General features: G+C 48.3%; 1 protein-coding gene across 1 annotated transcript in view; it reads right to left on the bottom strand.

Moving 5' to 3' along the window:
- Positions 1–25,020, bottom strand: part of Rptor (regulatory associated protein of MTOR complex 1) — a 349,556-nt gene that overhangs the window by 34,740 nt on the left and 289,796 nt on the right. Inside the window, exons 17-22 of the mRNA XM_036195340.1 lie at positions 21,937–22,077; positions 15,815–15,932; positions 14,813–14,953; positions 14,222–14,380; positions 7,094–7,212; positions 1,017–1,102 (exon numbers count right to left, since the gene is read on the bottom strand). Coding sequence (XP_036051233.1) covers positions 1,017–1,102; positions 7,094–7,212; positions 14,222–14,380; positions 14,813–14,953; positions 15,815–15,932; positions 21,937–22,077 — 764 coding nt within the window. The remainder of the gene's footprint in view (positions 1–1,016; positions 1,103–7,093; positions 7,213–14,221; positions 14,381–14,812; positions 14,954–15,814; positions 15,933–21,936; positions 22,078–25,020) is intronic.

The following is a 25,020-nucleotide window of genomic DNA, read 5'->3' as shown; positions in this document are numbered from 1 at the left end:
TGGACTAAAGAGTTCCGTGTACGTACATTTATTTGAGAATCCCTCAGATTAATTAATTCGCCACTGGTAGTATCTCTTCTAGAACGCTGGGAAAAGACTATAGAGGGGCTGGACTCCAATACTGACTTGGTGTAACTGTTTTAAAGCCCTCATCACAGGGTTGGGTGCAGCTTGGTGACTGAGCACAGACTTAGCATGTGACAGGTGACAAAGAACATCACCTTCGTCACACTATGAGGATGTACACATTTATTTCCAGGGCAAGCAATGACTAGGGAAAGGGGTGAGTTGGCAGAGTAGGGGTGAGGCAGGGTAGAGGGAGGGTGGAGGCTAGGTCTGGCATGCTGATGGGACAGCTGGCTTCACCCAGGGTCTTGGGTGGCCACCCTGGACTTACAGTCTAGGGCAGTGGTTCTCAATCTTGCTAATGCTGCAACCAACCCTCTAACACAGTTCCTCATGTTGTGGTGACCCCAACCCTAACATTATTTCTTTTCTTTGGTTTTTCGAGACAGGGATTCTCTGTGTAGCTTTGCACCTTTCCTGGAACTCATTCTGTAGCCCAGGCTGGCCTTGAACTCACAGAGATCTGCCTCTGCCTCCTGAGTGCTGGGATTGAAAGTGTGCCCACCACCACCCGGCTCCTAACATTATTTCATTACTACTTCATAACTATAATTTTGCAACTGTTATGAATTATAATGTGAATATTTTGGGAGATAGAAGTTTGCCAAAGGGGTCATGGCCCACAGGTTGAGAACTGTTGGTCTAGGTGAAGACATGACCTGGGCTATTTTTTGTTTTTATGTTTCAGGGACAGGTTCAATACAGTCCTTTAAATGTAGCCCCATGGGAGGGAAGATCATAACAGGTTCTGTGTACACCTCCCACAAACATGTGCAGGGTCTGAGCTTTGATGCAGGAAGCTTCCCCTCAGCCTGAGGTGCAGCACTCAGGTCAGTGCTTTGGTTAGTGCTGGCAGGAGTACCGACTGGGTGTCTGCTGACAACACTCACGTGCCAAGGTGGCTGCAGGTCTCCTTCTCAAAACTGAGCAGACTGAATGGCTGGTGGAATCCATTGGCTTCAGAGAGCTGGGACAGCTTCACAAAGGGCCAGGTGATGTTGTGACCCCTGGACCAGCGTGTGCCAGGTGGTCCTCTAGGAGCTCGGGGGAGAAGGTGAGCCCCACAGAACCTTGATCTGGGAGAGCTCTGTTCTGGAGTCACTGCCCAGGCCCAACCTTTCTAAATCATTCACTCACTATCAGGGACAGTGTCCCTATAATATGGCCTTCAGACAGAAAGTGTCTATGCAGACAGTGCCCTTCCCCAGATAGTCCTTGGCTTCTTGCTAGAGTAGCAAATGAGCCGGGACCAGTCTCTAAATGCAGCATCTCACTGTTAAACTAGAGTAATGCAGATGCTCCATGAATGTTTGCTTGGTATTTAAAGTTCCCAGGCCTCGATATCTCTTGCTCTTCTTTCTCGCTGACTGGACTCCTGGAGCTCCACCTGGGGCCTGGCTGTGGATCTCTGCATCTGCTTCCATCAGTCACTGGATGAGACTTCTATCATGACAGTTAGGGTGTTCAGCCATCGGGTCACCACAGTAGGTTAGTTTGAGCTTTCTCTTGACTACTGATTGTAGTCTATTGTAGAGGTATCTTTGTGGATTTCTGGGAACCTCTCTAGCACTCTGCTTCTTCCTATTCCCATGGGGTCTTCATTTATCATGGTATCTCTTTCCTTATTCTCCCACTCTGTTCCTAATCCAGCTAGGACCTCCACTCCCCTAAGCTCTCTTTCCCCTGACCTTTACCCTCCATTACCACCCCCCTCACCCATAGTTTGTTCATGTAGATCTCATCCATTTCTCTGTCACTGGGCAATCCCTGTGTCTTCCTTAGGGTCTTCTTTACTAGGCAGCCTCCCTAGAGTTGTGAGTTGCAGTCTGGTTATCCTTTGCTTTACATCTAGTATCCTCTTATGAGTGAGTACATACTATGTTTGTCCTTCTGAGTCTGGGTTACCTCACTCAGGATGATATTTTCTAGTTCCATCCATTTGCCTGCAAACCTCATGATCAGAAAAAGCACAGGGACAAATAGCCAAACTAGCGGAAACACATGAACTGTAAACCAATAGCTGAGGAGCCCCCATGGAACTAGACCAGGTCCTCTGGATAAGTGAGACAGTTGAATAGCTTGAACTGCTTAGGGGGCCCCCAGGCAGTGACACTGAGACTTGTCCTTGGTGCATGAGCTGGCTTTTTGGAACCTAGGGCCTATGCAAAGACACTTTGCACAGCCTTGGTACGGGAAGGAGGGGACTGGACCTGCCTCAACTGAATCTACCAGGCTGGGCTGACTCTCCAGGGGAGACTTTGCCTTGGAGGAGGTGGGAATAGGGGGTGGATTGGGGGGGAAGGCTGGGGGGTGGGAGGAGGGAGGACAGGGGAATCCGTGGCTGCTATGTAAAATCAAATTAATTATAAAATAAAAATATTTATAAAAAATTAAAATAAAAGTCCCAGGTAACTCTACAGCATCCCTTCCCTGTCCCCTAGCCTGATAGTCACACGATTCCTTAAGTCTACAGAGGAAAAGAATTTAAGTGTAGACTCTGAGTTTAAAATACGCCTTCTCGGGCTGGAGGGATGGCTCAGAGGTTAAGAGCACCAGCTGCTCTTCCAGAGGTCCTGAGTTCAATTCCCAGCACCTACATGGTGGCTCACAACCATCTGTAATGAGATATGGCGCCCTCTTCTGTGTACATAATAAATAAATAAATCTTTAAAACAGATGTGCCTTCTCAGAACATCTAGAGAAACAGCAGGAGGTGATGGAGACAGAGGCTTTAGGTGGGTTTCTCAGAACCCCACGGGGTTCTCCCCACCCAGAACACTACAGGAGACGGAAAGAGAGCTAGGAGCCCATGGTTTCCAGGCTGGTCTGCTGCAGTAGCCTGCCTCTATTCATGGCTGCTGCAATAAGACTCACTTTGTCATGTTCAGAACCCTGCAAGAAGAGAGAGGCCTGAAGGGCTGGGTCAGGGCTGTGTGCTGGGGATGTCTGGCGGCAGGCTCAGATGAAATTTCCTTTGGCTGCATCACTGTAGTTTGCTCATGCTTCCTCAGCACTGGCCGCGGCAGGTGTGGGAGCAGGTGAGGAGGGGTGTGGCTGTGAGGACTGAGAATGTTGGGCCAGAAGAGGGTTGGGGACAGCCCTTCCTCAGGGCCTGTCATGCAGTGACTAACTGCAGGGCAAGCTTAACAGAATGCCGTCAGCTCCTTAAAGAGTTTGGGTTTGGGACGCAGACCACAGTGGGTGGCATACTGTGAGGCAGGGAACTCTTCCTGACTGACCGGTCTCTGACTGTCACCAGGCACGCAGTCTGCACAGAATCACTAGGACATACACACACCATCCAGGAAGGGGTTGAGCACCCACCTCCATCTGGGGACAGAGGATGAAGAGAGGCAGAGGAGAGGTAGAGGTGAGGTCACAGAGCTAAGCAGCTTTTCAGAGACAAATACTACTGGCTAAGTTGAACTCCAGGTTGGGAACTCTTAGGAAGCTAAACTTGAAGCTGGGGGTGGAGACAGGGGCTAGAGGTGCCTCGGGCTTCCTGACCTCATTTGGGCTCCTATCTTGGGTACACCAGGAGCCATTCCTGCTCAGGACTAAGTGCTCTTACAATTTTCCAACTAGAATGTCAGAAGTACATTGGAAGTCAGAGGAAACCTCAGAAACTTGGCAGTGAATGTCCCCACCAAGCCTTACTGGTCTGGGACTGGCACTCCTAAACAAGGATGCCTAGTGAGGGCAGGACACTCTGGAAGTGCTCCTCAAAGTGACTGAGTGGCAATGGGAAGCTGGGCGACAAGTAGAGAGTCTTACTCTGTGTTCAGGCTGCTCTCACACCCATGGTTCTACTGTGAGAACCATGCCGCCCTCTCAGCCACCCCAAGAGGCGAGGTTACAACATGTTTAATAGAACAATGTTTTTATCTTATTTGAGCTACTTTGTGTATCTTAGGCTGGCTTTGAACTCACTAGCTGGCTGGAGCTGACTTTAAACTTCTGTCCCCGCCCTCCATCCTGCTGGTATTAGGGTCACAAGCTTGCACAATCACTCCTATTTGGTGTGGTTCTGGGGATGGACCTTTGGATTTGGGAGTGCCAGGTGAGGACCCCACTAATAGCTGCAACTCTAGCCCAGGGGAATTTTCCTTCAGGGACTTGGGAATGTGCCCCTCTAAAAATCAGACTGCATCTCCTTGGGCTCTATGACACTTCAGTTTCCAGGACGTCTGGTCTGCACAGGTCCTGGTGAAGGCGTGGCTCTTGGGGGATGCAGAGACTGTGTGTCACTATGCTTAGGTGGATTTTGCAGTCTCTGCCTTTACTTTTCTCCTGACTCCAAGTATCTGGGCAGCCATGCTTGGAGTTGCACCTCTGTTCTCTTCCATCCTCGGTACAGGAGCGGGAAGAGAGAAAGAGCTGATGGGGCCACAGATGGCTCCTTAGGGCCATTGCCTCCTCTTCCACCTTTTTGTGGTTTGAGAGTTCCCAGAAGGAGAAATATGAATGTGAAATAGGGATGTAGTTGTCAAGCAGTGTGGGTTCTTTCAGATATAACTAGTAGCAACTTCTAAATTTGAATGTAGAATTCTAGGGGGCATTCCATAGTAATAAGGCCATTTTGACTTGGATGAGCAAAAATTTGGCTTCAGAGTTAAATAATGCAAAATAGAGTCATTTCTTTATAAAGTGAAATACAATCTCTTTTAGTTTCTAGAGAAGTAAGGCATCTTTTAAAATTAAAATTATGACAATAAACAATTTCCATGATGTTTATGTTCACACTCCAAATAAAAATGTAATAAGGACCCAACCTGAAAATGTACTAGGTGGGAGATGCTAAGAGTGTACAAGGCAGTGTGGTAAGTGATAGGAATAACCTTCCCTAAGAAGCAGCAGGTAGATGTGGCTCTTGCAGATCTGCTGCTATTCTAGAGAGACAAGGGAAGTCCTTCCTCCAGCCAGACTCTCCACCTTTCTCTCTTTCCCTTGTTTCCTGTTTTCCTCTTGCCTGTCTCTCTTTGGTGTCAAACCATAGTATATGACAAATACAAACTGTAATAACTGTTTAATTTTCTATTAAACACTAATTTTATTTATTTAAACAACAATTTATATTATTATTTATTTAAACAATAATTTAATTTTGTACTGGCAGACTGGGTGGGCTGCGTCTGTGCAGTGGGTCACACACAATGAAGGAAGTGGGCGGAGCTGTGAAGCTCATAGTGGAAGGTGGAGCCAGGTTGGTAGGTGAGTGGGGCTAGAGCTCCCTTGGAGGAGGCCGACCCAGTCTGGACAGAATGACCCAGGCTGGGCATGCTCAACACTTTGAGGATACCCATAAGTGTGACCTCACCTTGAATCTAAAACCCAGAATGCACTCTGTGGTATTCACAGTGCTGCTTTAACAGAAAGACGAGGTGGACAACTGCAGCCCTCCAAGGCTGGGCACAGAGAGGCTGTTACTGTCCTGTGTGACACCAGCAGGAGCTGGAGCAGCAGCAGCAGCAGCAGTGTTCAGTCAAACAATCTCAGTCAGCCAAGGAGAAGACAGAACTAGACACACAGTCAAAGAGTGAGCACCAGTGACCTGGCCCTCAGCTGCAGGAGGGGCTGCTTTGAGGACCCTGCTTGGCCTCCAGGCAGCACCAGGGCAGGCCTTCATACCTCACTGGGAATAAACAATGACTGGAACAAGAAAGCCATGGATCCTGGTCCCCTTCCACCTAGTAAGTGACACTTGAGAACAACTCCAGTATGATGCGGTCAGCTGAGGATTGAATACTAGGTAGGGTGATGTTTCCCACTATGCTCCTTGCAACTTTTCTGCATGCTCAAAATTTGATGAAAGTTATAGAAATTTTCATTCATAATGAATGACTTCTAGTTTTCTCCACTTATGAAAGCTGAACTGCCTAACTTTAACAAACAATTAGAAAAACACCAAACAACTGTTTTCAGAAACTGCCTATACAATGGTCTGTGATCCCTCTGATCCCTCAGAGATGGGAAACAACTATCCCAGCTTATAGGGGCAAGTGGCTTCTAGCCAGTACCCACCTACAGGGCAGAGAAGGGGAACCCAGCAGGAGCCCAGTGCTCTAAGATCCAGGGAGGACGTGGAGGGGAGAGGAGGTGAGATTTGCAGGGTAGAGTACAGGGGACAAGGGTGTTTCCAAGGCTGCAGGGAAGACCTCTCAAACCTCTGATGCTCTTCAGTGAGTGGGATGAGTGCCCACAAGGCTGGGATAGGGAATGGGAAAGGATTAGGTCAGATCCCTAGAGCTCTTAAAATGGAATAGGAAGAAGCGATAATACCCAAAGAAGACTAAGCTTTTCTACCTGAAGAATGAGAAGAACAAAAACCCAACACAGGGGCTGGGGATTTAGCTCAGTGGTAGAGCACTCGCCTAGCAAGCGCAAGGCCCTGGGTTCGATCCTCAGCTCCAAAAAAAAAAAAAAAAACAACAACAACAAAAACCACCAACACAGAAGCAGCAGCAAGTGAAAACACAAGAGCAGGTAAGTCAAGTGGGAAGTGAAAACAACACAGAACATCAGTGAGCATAGGAGCCAGAACTATCAATATGGGTTCTGAAGATGGAGGAGAGGAAATCACTGCAGATCATACAGACACGGAGACCATGAAAAACAGTGGCAGCATTTACATCTGAAGATACAATGCAAGTGAAGTTCAGGACAGATCACGGAGCTCTGAAGTCCAAATGCTTGCTCAAAGTTCTATCTATCATCTACCTACCTCCCTATCCACCCATCTATCTTTTGGTTTTTTGAGACAGCCTTTCTTTGTGTTGCCCTGGCTGTCCTAGAACTCAGCCTGCCTCTCTGCCTCCTAAATGCTGAGATTAAAGACATGTGCAACCACCACCAGCTTTATTTTTTAAAGCTACAGTATAGGCCCGAATGTCCCTGGAGCTCCTTGTTTGAATATTCATGACAGAAGCAGAAATGTGAGAGCTTTACTGACAATTTCTCATATACATACCTTGTAAGCAATGCTGTTGAGGACTTTCATGGCCAAATCAGAAACATCTGGATAGGGATCAGCAGCTAGATGTAGCAAGACTCTCCAAATTTGAGTGTAAACACTATTAAAAGAAACTCCTAGGAAAGAGAAACAGGAGATATCTTAGTAGCAAGCAGCTCCCCTGCATACAACAGGCTTGTGAGGTAGCTTATTTTCCGAATACCCTATGCTGCTTGGGGGGAAGTTAGAGCTGGGGTTACAGGAGCTTCCTTGTTTGCTGCTGTGTGATGGCTTAGCAGGCAAAGGGGTGCTTACCACCAACTCTGATGATCTGAGTTCAATTCCCAGAACACACACACACACACACACACACACACACACACACGATAAATGTTAAAATTCTAGCAGTAATAAACAGGCTTCATTTACACAGGTCTCATCTTTTCCCTTTTTTTTTTTTTTTTTTTTTAAAAAAAAAGATGTGAGGTGAAGCCAATGTCTCTTCTATTAATTCTGGCTGTGTAGGGTGAAGCCTGAGCCATGGCAGTCATGTATATCCACATATCAAGAGGTTGCAGAAGCCGAGGGCAGCCTCTCAGCTTCTGAATGCATGGTTTCCCTGCTTAGGTGACTAAAATGTTATTGCCTATCACTGAGGGCCTGAGTCTTAAGAAAGGCATTTAAGAAATATTTAATTTTTAAAATGGGTATGCATGTGTGTGCCTGAGTGCATGTATGTGCACTATGTGCATGTAAGAGCCCACAGAGGTCAAAAGAGGCATCAGATCCCCTGGAACTAGATGTGGCTGACCTGCTGTGTGGTGTGGGTGCTGGGAATCGAACCCAGATCTTCTGTAAGAGCAGTAAGCACTATTAACCATTAAGCTATGTCTTCAGCCTCTGAGACAGGCATCTCTTTAAGGTCATGACTTTGGAAACAGAATGTTCTACAATGGCACTGTGGGCATGGCACACACTCACAGACATGTACTTGGTGGTTCCTAAGACCTTTCAGTACTGGCTCTGTTCACAGTTGTGGGTCCAAGAGGAGCCAGGTAGGCACATGTGCCAGGAGACCTAGGTCTGTGGTAACCCTGGATTTGGTGAAATGAAACAACACACAAGCCCATTCTGGCTTGGGCTGACAGTGGCAGGGACAATCCAACGAAAGCAGCCTGCTCACTCCATGCTCTCCTATGGCTGCAGCTCAGAAGCAGCGGACCAACTTAACAACTTTAACTCTACAGTTCCAAACAGCAGGTTAGATTCACAACTAAAGTCTAAGAAAACTGGGATTTCTCTGGGCAAATGTCCTCAGATCTTATTTCCAGCTCTGGGGTATGGGGTTGCCAGGCATCAGCTGTATCTTTGTGCCTTTTTGAGAAGAGAAGAAGAGGTTGGCTCTGAGTGTACTCTAGAGACAGGTCCTCCATTGGTGACATTCAAGAAGGAAAAGATGGCATGTGTTTTGCATGAAGCTTCACCTGAGAGAAACAGGGACCTAGCCACCCCTCTCCAACTGACAGCAAGTACACACAGAGATGCCTCTACTGCTCTGAGGCTCCCTCCAGGGGAGTGATACATGGGAATCAGCTTCCTGCAAAGCTTAGTTGCCATGAGACACGGAGCTGTAAAGAGATCGTGATGCTGATGGTAAACCCGTGTGACTCAGATGTCGGACCCCGTCACAGACTGGAGAAGGCGATGAGAAGAAGTAACACTGGCGGGTGAGGGCAGGGGCATGACAAATGAGGTTTCTACGTAGTCCATCTGCCAGTTTAATGTTCAAACACGCAGACACAGCTGGAGCTCCTGAACTGAACAGGATAGGTATGGCACAGGTGGGGTCCTAGAGCCGTTGACCTCATGTGCTGGGGTGACAGATGCAGACTCCTGTAGGGGTTGTTTAGAACCAGGAACCCCATAGAACACTGCCAGAAAGGCCAAACAATGTGCAGGACACAGAAGAAGGGACACAGTGGTAGATACTACTGTTTACTTTAAAACAACTTTTTCAACTACTGGGTTGTCTTTGTAGATTCTGACTTCCATGTAGTACTGTTCAGGACACAACCGAGAACACAAACAACCTCTAAGTTTTACCATTGTCTGACTGTGATGGAGAGCACAATTTTTTCTTAGTGGAAAGTAAAGCTGTGATCATAAATTGCCTCTTGATTTCACATCATCCCTTGGTTTGCCAGGAGTGACTTTCTCTGGCTCCTCACCAAATGGACTACCCTGCTTTAACATCTGCTATCTCCAAAGTACAACCTGACACCCTCCCTCACACAGGGATCAGGGCCCATGGGGACTGTGGTAAGGACGCTGGGTTCTGCCTCAAAGAAGAGTAGGACCTGGGCCTGCCCTACAGCTTGCCACTTGCTGAGCCCTGGAAGGGCCAAGAATCTATTTTCATGTCTAGACTAGAAGCAGTAACAGACCGTGATGTTCTAGGATTGATTTTTAGGGCAATGGCCACAACTTTTCCAACAGCATACGATGAAGGGCATTCTCTTGGAGCTCTGCAGCTGTGTCTGAAACTTAGAGCTTGTTGGTGAGGGGATTCACTGGACATGAGGCTGCAGTATTGACCTGGGGCAGAGTGAGGTCAGGTCCTCTGATGATCTGGGAATGGCCAAGACTTCTGATGGTTTTCAGAAACACAGGTCTCAAAGCTAGAGTGGTGGTGATGGTGGTGGTGTGTGCGTGTGTCCCCTGCATTTGTCCTTTCTTGTGCCCCTTGCCCTGGTGCTTCAGAGTAAATCCTGTGACATCTTCCCTCCTGAGTCTACACTGCTGGCCTTTGGAGGAGTTATGCTGACCCTCTGCTCTGGCCTCCCACCACCTGTGTGGCTATAACTGCTGCTTCTAGTGACCCCTGGAATATCTGCATGGTCTTTCTAGTTGACCTGAGCTGAGCATCCCTGTATGACCCACTAAGCTTTGGCTTTAACCAAGGCTTTTCTGGAAAGAAGAATCAAGTTACAGGTTGTTGGATCTCTGTTCAGAACGTGTGCAACTCCTCTGGTTGCTTCAACTCACGGTGCTGGGGACCAAAGCAGGGCCTGTGTGTGCTAGGTGAGCACTCTACCACTGAGCTACATTCCCAGCACTTAACTTTCTTCAGTGAAAGAATCCTGCTGGGTTTCTTTCAGTCAGGGCCGATATTAATGGACCCTCTACTTTTTGGTGCAAACACATCACTAGATCACTGTTAAGGGCTGGGATGTGAAAGTCTCTTTGTGCTTCCTGACTCCTTGACAAGAGGGAAACAGGGAAACACAGGGAAGAGCAGAGGTGGCTAATGGCTGGCTGTCACCTTAATGCTGACTGGCCAGTACTCACAGGGGCCTGAGGGGTCTTGAGGGTAAGAGACAGCTCACTTTAGCTGCTGTTTTCTCCCTGGAGTCATTCTGCCTCCTGAATTCTGAGTGAAGTAGAGGCTCGGGATTTAAGCCCCAGCTCCATGGAAGTCTCCAGGCTTAGGCTCCAGAGCTGCTGGCTCCCACTGGAGCACACAAGAGCAGGGCTCCGGGTAGTACTGAGGGTGGAGGGTGAGGGCAGCTCTGTGGTTCTGTTATTTCTCTGTCCTCACTTCAGTATCAGCTCTACCTTGGATCTGTTACCATGGTGATGCATTTTCAACATGCTATAAAATGTCACTGCTCAGCAGAGTGGTAAAAACCCTGGTCCTGTCCTCTGAGGCTCCCAGTGCCTTTGAAGTGAGACCATACCCCTTCCTCTCCAGACAGAAATTCTCTTGGCATAAGTCTCAGATGAAGGTGCAGGTGACAGGCAAAAGGGCAGAGTGTACACGGCAGCACTGCCCTCCCTCCTGGGGTTGGAGCTTTGGCAGGGACTAGGACATTTGTGGACAGAATTCAAAATGGTGTGGGCCTAGGCTTCATGCACAGTGGGCATTACTGCCAAGGGGTAAGGAGGGTGCTGTACAGCTGGTCCACTGAGCCTGGACCATGGGCTGTCAGGCCCTCTCCAGCCTCTATCCACTCTGCTACCTCCTCCCACAGGTGTTCACCAGATCACAGGGAACCAGCGGAAGGCTAGGACAGGCAAGGCTGCTCACTGTATACACATTAGCAAGAAACAACTCTAAGGTCAGCAAGATTGTTCAGTCAACACAAAGTGCTTCTGGTGTAAGCCTAAGAAACTGAATTCAACCCCCAGAATCTGTATCAAAGTGGAAGGAAAGGACTGACTCCATAAAGTTGTCCTCTTACTACATGTAGACACCTGCCAATACATCATAAAACATACTCAATAATAATAATGATAATAATAATAATTTTAAAAAGAATAGCTCCTTAGAAATTGGATAATAAAAATGGCAGCCACTGAGTCTTGATGCAGCTGAGTCTGGTGTACCATAGAAACAACAGAGATCCTTTGTCAAGCAGGGACAATGCCCTAGCAAGGGCTCTGAGGAAGGAGGGCCCAGAGAAGCAGAGGTGGCAACCCCTCACATAGGGGCTAGATTTAGCCTGAGAAGCACATTGGAGAGCTGTCCAGCTGAGATCCTCACTGCAGGGAATCTCCAGCTCCAGACAGGACTTTTCAGGAAGTGCAGCTTCAGCTGGCATGCAAGAACTTCCCATGGTTCACAGACAGGTGCATGCTGAAGTATTGAGATCACAGGCACATGCCTGGCATAGGAAGGGGTGATTAGGGGATCTATGAGGTCATCAGGCCATGACCGACTGAGCACAAGAGGAGGGCTGATGTCAAAGATCCACACGAGGTGAGTGGAGATCAGTTCTCCCTCAGCCCCAGGCCCTGCTGTGTCAGGTGACCGCAGAGCCAGACAGCAGGCCACCACAGGGAGCACTTTGGTGAAACAGAGCTGAGAGGGAAGCAGGATAGGGCATCTGGAAAGGAGATGCTTTTGTGAGAACATGTGTAAATGTGTGCTCTAGGTTGCCATGGTTTTGAAAACCTCTTTTGCAATATTCAGAGAAAGGGGCTAAAGAGATTGCTATTCTTTGGTTGAAATGAAAGAAGAAATTGGCTTTAAACAGGCAAGTGTTGCCAGTAATGGGATTCTGCAAGTTATGAATCTTAAATACTACATAAGCTCTGAGATCTCCATGTGGACGTGTGCACCACCATGCTGCACACGGAGAAGACAAGCAGGGAGGAAGGTTGCTGTTTTCTTTTCCTTCCTAAACTCTACTCACTTTGAAACTTTCACCCTCAAATTTTTTTTTTCTTTTATGTGTATAGGTGTCATGCCTGAGTGTATATCTGTGTACCATGGGTGTGCCTGGTGCCTATAGTGACCAGAAGAGGGTATTAGATCCCCTGGAACTGGAGCTACAGACAGTTATAAGCCACTATGTGGATGCTGGGTATCAAACCCAGGTCCTCTGCAAGAGCAGCCAGTGCTCTTAACTGCTGAGGCATCTCTCTAGTTGCATCCCCATGTAATTTTCCAAGATTTGAATGGTATACAGATAATACACACACACACACACACACACACACACACTTACAAAGCAGTGTGAGAAGGAGTCACTACACAGATACCAACTTCTGAGAGGGTAGGTAGGGGAGGGTAAAACAGACACACCTGGGCTCCTCTATAGGAGCTGCTCTGTACCATCTGTTGTGGCCCTAACAAAACATGATTTCTTAACCCTTCCATCTCTAAGATCAAAACTGAAGGCAAAGCTGGTATTCACTTAATCAGAGCAAGAAGCAGGCTGAGCTGGCCCTGTGACAAGGCCCTGGCTCCTAGCACTTGAGCCTAAGGAAGATTTCAGGGCCCAAGGCTACACTGTGCATGTCACATATGGTCTCACCAAGATGACTACTGAACTACAAGAGAAATATGGTCTACTTAGGGCTTACAATTCAATTTCACGGTCTGAGAATGAGCACAGGTATACAGCAAAAAAAAAAAAAAAAAATCAGCTACGTTCTTATCAGCATTGTTTGTAATAGCCAGAACCTGGAAACAACCTAGATGCCCTTCAATTGAAGAATGGATAAAGAAAATATGGTACATATACACAATGGAGTACTACTCAGTAGAGAAAAACAACGACATCATGAGGTTTGCAGGCAAATGGATGTATCTAGGAAAAAAAAAAAAAAGCAACCTGAGTGAGGTAACCCAGACTCAGATGGACAAACATGGTATGTACTCACATAGTAGGATACTAGATATAAAACAAAGATGACTAGACTGTTACTCACAACTCCAGGGAGGCTACCTAGAAAACGGGACCCTAGGAAAGACACAGGGATCGCCCAATGACAGAGAAATGGATGAGATCTACATGAACAACCTGGACGATAGTGGGAGTAATGAAGGGCAAGGTTCGGGGGAAAGAGAGCTTAAGGGAGCAGGAGATCCCAGCTGGATCAAGAACAGAAAGGGAGAACAAGGAATAACAGACCATGATAAATGAAGACTACATGAGAACAGGAATAGGCAGAGTGCTGGAGAAGTCCCCAGAAATCCACAATGATATATCCTCTGTAGACTGATGGCAGGAGCTGATTCTCATTTCCTGTGCAACGTCAGTTAAGTCCAGGGGTTATCACTCATGGCAGAATAAGAGAGAATACTGGCCATTAAACCCCAATTTCTAGGCAATGAAGAGTCAAGCTGCTAGGCTTGGAATTTCAGCAGTTGGGCATTGAAGGCCCTTTAGGGTGAGTGACACTCTCTGCCTTGACCTCCCCCTGCTTACTATGGGGCTATTCTGGGCACTAGGGGCAGTGAACAGCACCCCTGCTTTGCCCACTAGAAACCTGGTACACCCCACATCATCCTTTGTTGTGATAAGCAGGCTGTCTTAGCTGAGAGCCACTGCTCTACACTGCCAGGGCCTAGCACACACCAAGAATGCAAAGAAAGACAGATGGACTCATCTGGCAGCCTTCCTGCCCAACAAAGCCAGCAAGCTCACATATCCCTGGACCAGCCTGTAAAATACCATCCCATTGCAAAATGTTCTCACTTCTTCAAGCTCCAGTTAATTCCTATTCTTTTGCTTCCAATGGAGATAGTTTTGGCTTATTTATCTGACCAAATAAAGATGTGTGCTGTTTTGGGGTAGAGCAAACCTGTGGCAGGGGAAGACGCGTAGGCAGCAAAGAAGGATGAGGATGGGGACTCACCTATGAGGGAGTTGAGTGCCGAGTAGGAGCTCACACGCCGCATCTTGTCGATGGTCTCAAAGGACAGGATGTACTCCTCATTCTCAGGGCTTCCCAAGGTGCTGCTGGCGCTACTGCTGGTGCTGAGGTTCCCAGGGGAGAAGGCCACTGAGCTGCCCGCTGGCCGGAATATGACAGGCAGGAGGTCAGGGTCTTACTGTTAATGGCCTGTCTGACTGAAATGTGAGCTTTCTTCACACTGGGCACATGCATACACACATGAGCATACTAATGGACATGTGTGTGCACAAACTGGTGGGCCCCCTTTCCTGGAACAGATCCTGAACAGTCAAGCCCTGGCCTGATGGTAAAAGGTCTATATCGTGACCCTGACTGATCTGGGTGCTGAACCAGGTCTTTGCTATGCCCATGTCTGGAAGGAAGATTCTGATTCAGGAACAGTTGGCCAGTTGTCATGCTGGCACACAGGATATCAGGGCCCATGTTTTGGAGGGCAGGCGGGGTCAATGGACACAATAGCATTTTAGAGAAATGTCTTGTAAAGAACATGCTGAACCTTCCCACCCCAAATACTAGTTTCTGGCATCTTACATTCTTCTGTCAAGCTCAGATTCTGCAAAGATTTGTTCAGGTTCCTAGCTGTGGTGACAGCTCGGATGTTCCCATAGGAGCTCACTGAACGGAGTCTGGGGGTGCATGGGCTGTCACGAACTGGGGTCAAGCTTCCCCCCTCTAGGAAAGAGGGAGAAAGGAAAGAGTTAGCAATGGGTTTCAGGACAGGGGCATGTGGATGCCTGCAGTCATGGCAACAGGAACAGTTGGTGTCATGGGACAAGACTGAGTGTAGAAGGGCCTTCATGTCACTGACCTAAGGTGAATGCGGGACTCAGTGGGACAAAGGTACTATTTGTAGCCCTGTGTATATTAAATCACAAGACAGCATAGACCAGAAGGGCAAGAGTAGCTCTGAGGCCATTCCAGGTATTTGGTGGCACAGGCAGCAACACAGTGATGCCCAGGACCCTGGGCCTGGCAGGAGCCCAGCCTGCTGGCAGCTGCCCCTCATCTTACTGGCTGTTTCTACCCAGCAAGCTCAGGCTTCATTTCCTTCCCGAGTGGCTGAGAGGAGGAATGTTTTGCTATTGATCACGAGTCTCTACTGTGATCTGGAGGGAGGGGTGATGAAATAGGAACGTGGTAGATGACTATTCTCCAGCGAAAAGGACAAATGTGAGATGAGGCGCTTCCTAACATGACTCATGGAAACACGAAGCCAACAACAATGTGATTCAATTACTCATCACAGGAAGACGGCTAATGTTCTTTTCAGCATGCCCCACTGAAGAGGTTGCCATCTATCAAGATGTCCCCAAATTTGAATTCCAAGAAAGGTAAGAAGGGGTAAAAGACTAAGAGAGTCAAGCACAGCCCTTTTCCTGTACTTGTGTTCTTCTGAAGGCCTGAGACAGCAGGAGTGCAGGCACTACCCAAAGCGCATCAGAATGCCATGCTCAGACCCGGCCTAACCCACACCACTGACAGTTTGGTGAAGGCCAGGAAGGAGGTCCTGGGCTCCCTCCCTGTGTGCTATACCTGTGGCTGCAGGAGAAGGCAAAGGGTAGTTCTTTTCTTCTTCCATGAACTGCAGGGCCACAGTGCAGAAATTGCTCTCATATTGAACTACAAGGTGACTCAGAGCCACCACCAGCTCCTGCGAAAGGAAGAAGGGACAATTATGTCCATGGAGGCAGGAAAGAGACTGGACAGCAGGTCTGCAAACTAATTAATACCTAACATGACCCTAGGAAACGAAGCGTCAGAGCAAGGCTCACTCAGCCTCACAACCCAGGAAGGGCAAGTCCAGAGGAAGCTTGGGGCTGTGAAGGCAGCAGGCTGTTGAATGTTGTCTCCAGCTGTCAGGCACACTTGACTTAGTCTGTTCACTCACTGCTAGGCAGGAATTATCAATCCAAGACTTTCTGAAGCCATAACGTGAATCCCACATGCCTGGATTAATTAGGCTTGTGACCCTGGCCAAAATTGCCTTTTTTGATCCCACTCTAGGGACTGGTGGGCACAGTTGACAAGCTGAAGCATTCTTTACAGCGAGCAAGAAGCTTTCTCAGCTATAGTAGGTTCCAGACCCTGTGAGGGAATGAGAAAAGTCCTTGAATTAAAACACGACAGTGAGGCCTAAGTGCCTGAATCAGAGAAGACAGGGTTTACATGTAGTTTATGATAGTTTAGCACTACAACTTAAATGCTCGGAGACAGAGCCAAAAGGAAACGAGACGGAATATAGACTTGTGAACACGAGCACTGCTCTCTGTAAAGACAGAGACACTTGTAGAGAACCGAGGTCTGCCAGAGAGACCCCTGTGTGCTATAGGGAGCTAGGCCCTGAGGCTGCCCTGAGCTGATTAGTGGGCTATAGACAGGTGCTGCCAGGCCTCCTTGGGTGTTGTCTCTCACCTCAACTGTCCACACTTCCTTGCTCCCCCCTTTCCCCTAGCTCCAGGCTGCTTTCTCCAATGGCTCACTATAACTGTGTGCCCTCCAAACCTTGAGCTCACCATGAAATGTGATGTTGAGCTGCTCTGCATTCAGACCTGCTACAGCTTCCCAATTGTGCCCAGGGAACCATAAGTCATGTTGCTCAGGCCAGAGGCTTCGCACTGGTCTCTACCGGCCCCTTGGTCATCATCAGATGCTGAGGCAGGCTAGACCAAGGTTGAGAGCCCACTGAGTCTTCAACTGTCAACCTGAGGCTTGTGGTCCCCTGAAGCTACCTGACCCATCACCATGGAGCCAATCCTCTTTACCCGCGCAAGGGATAAAAGTTTCCTAGACAGACATCACAAGCTGGTATCCACTGCGTCCTCTGGGGAAAAAGAATCTGTACTTTTCTCCAGAAAGTTCATACTCCCCCTTCACTCCATACAACATAGAAGAAACTGGTGTTGCCCCTGATGGTTAATTCAGACCTAGGCCTCAGCACTTTGGCTCACAGAAGGCCATCAAGGGTGAGCTTGTCACTTAAGGAAAGGTCAGGAATGCAACTCACACCTGGAGTGTCCTTACTATGCCTAGTAAAGACAAAGGCATAGAGCAACCCTTTGATGGTAGAATGCACATACTGAATGTTCTCTGTTTCATCCAGAACATAAACAGTCTGCCCAAGGGATCTAGCCTAGAGTATGAACAATGCCAGGTTGTGTATTCAGTACCTTGCTTCATACACCCACTGGTGAACAGTGGGGACTGCTTCATGGTCCTGGGATGGGCTGTGGAAGACACCACTGTACTCTGCATTGCTGAACTCTTCTACTCTGCGCAAATGGGCACATTCCCATTCTACTAGGCTTCCCAGTAGGACCCTGATCTCCACACCCATGGCAGTAGCTCTGACACTTTCTGCCAAACACATGGCCGAAGAAGGTGTGCAGCTGGGAGCTGCTCTGTGGATCTACCTTATTCCATATAAAGTATCTGGACAGTGGGAGCCCCAGGAAAATGCCCCACAGGGACACTCTGGTCACAATCTACATCCCTTTTCAGGCCCTGCCAGGCAAGGTGGAGTGGCCTGATCACCTTCAGCCTGCTCATTGTTGCCCTTTATGGACAGGTTGAAGTTCACAGTAACCTGGGAAGTGGCTATGAATTTGCTGACTTTTAAATTCTGCAAAATCATCTCATTAAAGACACAGCAAACTAAAACTTACCTTGCTATTGTCAAAACCTCCACAAGAAGTGTGCTTCTCTCTTCTAAAAGATCATTTCATTTTTAATCAGGAGTTTGTTTGCTTGAGCCACGTGTACATTAGTGTGGGTGAGAGGGGCAGAGGTGTTAGAATCCCCTGGAACTAGAGCTGTATGCAACTGTGAACCACCTGATGTGGGTTCTGGGAACCAAACTCAGGTCCTCTGCAAGAGCAGCAAATGCTCTTAAGCTCTGAGACATCTTTCCAGCAACCCCTCCCCCTCTGCCCTCACATACATCGAAGAGATCCCGTCTTTGCCTTCTAAGTGCTGGGATTAAAGTCATATGCCGCCATGCCTGGCTTATTCTACTATTAATGTAGTAATGTAGAACAGGGATGACCTTTCTTTTCCTGAATGTGTGGTGTACATGTGTATTTGTATGTACGTGGAACTGAAGACTAGAGGCTGACATCAGATGTCTATTTTCCCCCCCTTTGCGGAGCTGAGGATCGAACCCAGGGCCTTAGCATGCACTTTTCCCTAACTGCCAGATGTCTTTCTTGTTCACTCTCCTTCTACGTCATACAGTCAGGTAGAGTCAGTGTGGCTAGCTTGCTCCCAGGCTCCCCTGTTCTCATCTGCAGAATACAGACCACCATGCCTACACAACGCTTACATGCATTCTGGGAACCCAAACTCTGGTCCTCAAGATTACACTAAGATCTTTAGCAGCCGAGCCATCTTCACAGCCCAAGAGGTAGTAATCTTTTTACACCAAGTGTGTATCACCTTATGGACCACTGACCCTGACCCTTCTTTCTCGCATTCTCCTGGGCTGCTGAGCCAGTAGCTCCTTCCAAACTGGGATATGCTTATGGCTATATTCACAGCCACAGCCACACCCTCAGGCCCAAAGCTAGGAGATACCACGGTGTAAGAAGAGGGAGAGACCAATTCTGGGCTCCAAACCAACATCCTCAGTGGCTCCAGGGTGCTAGTTCTAGCTAGCTTGTTCCCATGTGTGTCCCTTAGAGCACTATGTACCAGAAGATACACATATCTATCTGTGTATCTTCTGACCCGATATCTATTTATTCTGTGTGTGTACATGCTCACGTGTGTGCACATGTTCACATGTGTGCTCATGCATGTGGAAGCCAAAGGCTGATGTTAGGTATCTTCCTCTATCATTCTCTATTTTATTTGAAACAGTCTGTCACTGATCCTGGAACTTCCTGATTGGCTAGACTGCCTACATCCCTTCCAGTACTGAGATTATGGGTGCTCACTGCCATAGCTGGCTATTTTTTTTTTTTTTTTTTTTTTGGTTTTTTGAGACAGGGTTTTTCTGTGTAGCTTTGCGCCTTTCCTGGAACTCGCTTTGGAGACCAGGCTGGCCTCAAACTCACAGAGATCCGCCTGGCTCTGCCTCCCGAGTGCTGGGATTAAAGGCGTGTGCCACCGCCGCCTGGCTCATAGCCGGCTTTTTATGTGGGTGCTAGGGATTTAAATGCAGGTCCCCAAGCATGTGTAGCAAGTGTTCTTACTCACTGAGCTGTCTTCCTACCTGATGTGTTTTGTTCTTAAGATTTATTTACGCATTTATTTATGTATGCCTGCAGGCCAGAAGAGGGCATCAGATCCAATTACAGATGTCTGTGAGGCACCATGTGGTGCTGGGAACCGAACCCAGGTCCTCTGGAAGAGCAGCCGGTGCTCTTGACCTCTGAGCCGTCTCTCCAGCCCGGCCTGTCATTCTTAGCTGGTACCTTGGCATTGCTGGTTTTGCCTCTTCACCGAAACCGTCTCTTTTCTCTGACTTGTCCCATTCCCCACACTTCATTATGTCAACATATCTACTTGGCCTATGAGTGGCCGAGTCTCCTATTAGGATGCAGGTTTCCCATGGGGAAGTCACCTAAGGGCCCAAAGTAGAACCCAACACTTGAGGAAGCCCAAGAACAAACTGCTACTGCAGGTTTGCAAGAGCTCAAGCACTTTCAGAGAAGGCAGCTCTGACACACAAGACTAAGTGTCCCCATTCCCAGCCTTCCTCTTGCTGCCCACCCCTGAGCATGGCATGCCCCAGTGACCCTCAGCCTTTGAACCAGCTCCTCCCTGCAGTTCCCCTGGTTCCCTGGTTCTTGTTACACACTCTCCACTACCTGGGTACAAGATGCCCCTTGGTGACTCAATCCCCACTACACAGCGGGGTCCAGCCCTGTGACATGCTCTAGGACTCCCAGCCACCCTCTGAAGCAGCTTTCATCCAAATGTGGCTTATCTGCATGTTCAGCCAGACTATATGATAGGCTGTCATCAACTTCAACACCCAGAGTCTAGGGCAAGGCAGAGCTTGCAAGCCAAGCTCAGGAATGGATAAATGGTACAGAGAGGAACACTTCCTTTCCTATGCTCCTCACCTGGGAACATCTGCTAACTCCTGTGACATTTTCAGAGCCTGACACAGTATTCTGTCTCTAGGAGATGGGATAGTATGCACACTTGCAGGCTACTGAGAATCACATAGTCTACAATGATGAGGTGAGGCACACTGGAACCTTCTAGAATCAAGGGCTGAGTTCCTAAAAGGGACATCAAGAAAGCACAGCAGAAGCAGACACAGGGCACATTCCTGTGGGTGTCAGAACCACCCTTCTCCTGATACCAGGTCTCCGGACATTTTAGTTACCATTCTTTCTATTTATAAATTATTTTTGGAAAGGAGAAAGCTTTCTATACTTTGGAAAGAATCTTAACAGACAATTAAAACAAAAAGCCAAAAACAAAACACTGTTTACTTTTACCAGCTGTGTCTACTTGTGAGGACTGAATGGGAAGAACTGGGGACAGGCTGAAGGAAGCAGGTCCAGAAAGGCTGTTGACCAGGACAGAAAAGCAACAGAAGAAGCAATAACAAGGGACCCCACAGACTTCAGCAAACTATTTTTTTTTTTTTTTTTTAAAGCACAGGGTCTCACTATAGCCTTGGCTGGCCTGGAACTCATTATGTAGACTACGTTGGCCTCAAATGAGATCTGCCTGTCTCTGCCTCCCAAGTGCTGGGATTAGAGGCGTGTGCCACCACGCCAGGCTTCTCACTATACATTTTTAAGATCTCATAAGGAGACGAGGGCATGGGAGTGACTTGGGTCAGTTTCAGAAGGGCCCAGAGATGGATGTGCCCCCTGCATTTTGAGACTGCTGAAGTAACAGTGTTCAGATCATGTCACTCTCAAGCTAGCCATGCAGCTGCTCTTCAGAAAGATAATCCATGGTCAACTTCCCAGGAGTCCATCATCAAGGGGAACCAAACACTGATGCTCAGAAATACTGAGGAGGGGGCTGGAGAGATGGCTCAGCAGTTACAAGCACTGACTGCTCTTCCAGAGGATCCAATTCCCAGCATCCAGATGACAGCTCACAACTGTCTATATCTCCAGTTCCAAGAGTTCCAACACCCTCACACAGACACACATGCAGGCAGAACACCAATACATATAAAATAAAAAAGAAAAAAAATCATAAAAAAAGAAAAAAAAGCCAGGCAGCAGTGGTGCATGTCTTTAATCCTCTTGGGAGGCACAGGCAGGTGGATCTCTGAGTTTGAGACCAGCCTGGTCTACAGAGTAAGTTCCAGGACAGCCAGGGCAACACAGAGAAATCCTGTCTCAAACAACAACAAAAACAAAAAGAAAACAAAAGAAATGCTGCGCAGGAAGTCCAGTGGCTCTCAGTGACAGCACAGGCATCATTGTCACTATGGCAGTTTGCCTGACTGTCCATCTCATATCTATTTCTGCTTTAGGAGCAGCTTCCATGTTTACCAGGTCCATCAGGAAACCAGAGCGTTTCCCTCAAAGGCTCTTGTTGGCTAGGGAGGATGTGGAATGTCTCTTTATGGAGGTATGAACCTTTTGGAGCAAATAATGCACAAAGGTGGGATGTGAGGCCCTCTGGGCTGGCTCAGCTTGTAGGCCTCTGCTTCCAATATTGAGCTGGCACCCACATACCTTTCGGACCATGGGACTCCCATCATTGATCAGCTGGGCCAGCATCATGGCCACATTGTGGTCGATGGTGGTAGAGTGGTCGGTCCTTTCAGCAGAGTTTCCCACAAAGGTGCCAAGGGCAAACACAGCCGCACATCGGACCTGCAGGGCAGGAGACAGGCTATCAGAGTCACACCCACAGCTGGCGTGTCTGCCACCTGCATTTCTGCCCAAGCTGTCTGCAAGTTAATTCAATTCAGTTCACAGAAGTTCAGCTTAATGCAGTTTCACAAACACTGTACGATGCTCCAGGCCCAGAGCTACACTGGTATTGATAAGCAGAAAGGGTGTGTGTGGGAAGTCCAGGAGCCAAAGGCGGAGGCAGCATAGCCCCAGTTCAGGGATGACCAGGCTGTGGAGGAGGAAACAGTTTCTTCGACAGTCTGTAGACTGACTTGTACAGTGGACTTTTGATTACAGAGTTGGAGGAGACAAAGGTGTTCTGGAGAAGATTGGTCCAGAGCTGATCTGGGGGAAGGTGAACTGGACTAAGCCATGGAGGGGAGGTTGTGTCAAGTGGAGAAGGTATGGCCCGTTCTGAGACAGAAGCTAAATGAAAACCAGAAAGGGTAAAGTCCTAGGGTACAGTGGCAGTGAGGAAAACAGTACTGGGCTGGCCATGGTACCCAGGGGCCTCAGCTCAGCTTAGCCCCAAGGCCATGTGACCTTGGGAAAAGAAGCTAACCTTGGGGAGCCAGTGTCCTCCTCTCTATGATGAGCAACGTGAAGCATCCTGCACAGGGCTGGAGAAAACAATGTGCAACAATCCTGGACTGTCCCACAGTGAGAGATGGCTGTGGAGCAGTCAGTGATGTGAGGCAGTGAGTAAGGTCAGAGGCCTGCCCGAAAGTGCAGGCTGATTGAGTAGGAAGGCATGTGACTCTCGGGCTCCACCCAGGCTATGAGCCACTGCCATCCAGAGAGCCACACACAGAGCTCCAGAGATAGGCATGGCCACTGTCAGCCTGTGCAGCCTAAGGTCCTTCAGTCTGCATTATGACTCACCCAGGTAGCGGCTGAGTTTCAGAGAAACTAAGCCTCGAGGACAGAGAAAAGCAAGCTCATCTTCCAGTTAGGAAAAACTCACTAGACTATTTCAATGCAGACTTGGGTGGACATGAAGAACTATTGCCTTGTGTCTTGGGGCCTGGTGACACTGGTTTGTTCAAAGGTTTCTCATGGATGCCTGTCAGCAGTTATGAAGGTGCTGGGCGGTTGGAGGTGGTGTTGGTGGCTCACATGGTCAATGCTGCTCTCTGTGACTGCATTCCAGGGGCTGTCCCCAACAGAACCATATTCTTTTCCTGGGACATCCAGATATGGAGTTCCCTTGGCAGGGCAAGGGAAGGCAGGGCTGTCTCTAATGGGTAGATGAGGCAGAATTTGGGCCTGAGTGGGTAACACATCTTAAAGACAGGGAATGGGCCTCCTGCTATAGTATGAGTGTCCTCCCTGGACAATTTCAAGATTTCTTGGCAAGTTCATTTTAGGATTTTCTGCAAAGGTCTCAACAACAGATGTTGAGACCTAACTTTCTCAGGGCTCTCCAAGGCCACAAGAGGGCCTGAGACAAGAAAGATGGGCATTGACTTGTCCCTGGCATGTTTGGGGACATATGGCACTGATTTCTCAAGAATTTAGCCAAAATCTGTCATGATATATACACAGGCAATTCAGAATTGCCCTTTAAGCTATAGCCAGGACTGTACTGTCCACCTAATGGACAATCCCTCACGGCTGCTTGGACCCTTGGCTTATTAACAAATACACAGTGATCATTTCTAAAATGATAGCAGGGTCCCCTACTCCCACTGAGATTCAAACACTCTATAACTGGGTCTCCCCGCTACAAAAGATAGTTTTGTCACCTGTGTGTGAAGTATTCTAGTGACCCAGAATGATGTCTGAGCCTCCAATGTCCTACCCTCCCAGAATGAAGACAGTACCTGGGCCTGCCACAGACAACAACACACACCTGTGCTCTCAGTTCAGAAACACACAGGACACGGGAGGCAACATGCCACATGCATCAGCAACTCAGGGAAAAGAACCAGATGCTCAGCTCTGTAATTAGCAGGAGGCAAGCCAGAGGGAAGTTCTAGATCAGACAGGCCTCACCCCAAAGACACTCCCACCACTTGCTGCCCTAACCAGAGTTTAGCCACCTTCTCCTCGCCACTCTGCATGCCATCAGAGCCCATTGCTTCCTTCTCTCTGTACTTTCTTAGCTGAGAAGCCAAGGCCCTGACAAGGCCCCCATAGTTCCAAGCAATACTTCTGATGCCATAGCTGCATGCTGTGGGTGTGTCTCTTCTTCAGCAGAGTGAAGGCCCCTGTATGGTCCACACTCTATTCGTGTCGCTGGGCTAGTCATTTAAAAATATAAATGGGCACAGCAGAAATATCCGACAGTCTCAAGTCACTCTGTGGGATGGTCCATGTCCACTGTGGTCTCCCTGATGTGTGACAGAAGTAAGTGGACTGCAATGATCTCACAGCTGTACTGGAAGACAATAACGTGTCTGGCTCATGGACAGATGGATTAAGAAGCAGTTGCATTCAACCTTCCCTTGGAGACTCTGCCTGGTTTTCCACCCGCTGAATGTGAAGCCTTGTTCAAAGTGATAAAACCTGGGTATGCACCCAGCCTATTCCAAAGACATAATGAGCTCCATTTGCTCTCCTGAGCTGGTGACATCCTTCTAAACAACGCTCATGGTTTAGGGCTGCACTTGTTCTTCCCATCTCAGATACTGCTCTCCATGTTCAGGGGCACAGTACCCTTTTTATAGTTTCCGCTGTATTGGAGCCTACAGATGACTTGAGCTGAGCAGTTCCAGGGGCCCAGCTGACCTCAGGTGAGGAATAGTTGTGCTTGCGACTACCTCTTGATTATCTCAGATACTGGTGACTGTGGGTCTGGGAGGCTCAGCACAACTTGTGGCCATCTCTGTAAGCTCCATGGCCTGCCTCTGCTGGCCTTGACCTCTTCATCCTATCCCAGCTTTTCTGCTCCTTATTATCTCAAAATCATGTTCTCTGGGA

The sequence above is a fragment of the Onychomys torridus genome, chromosome 8 (assembly GCF_903995425.1).
Source record: "Onychomys torridus chromosome 8, mOncTor1.1, whole genome shotgun sequence".
NCBI lineage: Eukaryota > Metazoa > Chordata > Mammalia > Rodentia > Cricetidae > Onychomys > Onychomys torridus.
This window is presented reverse-complemented; position numbering and strand designations above follow the sequence as displayed.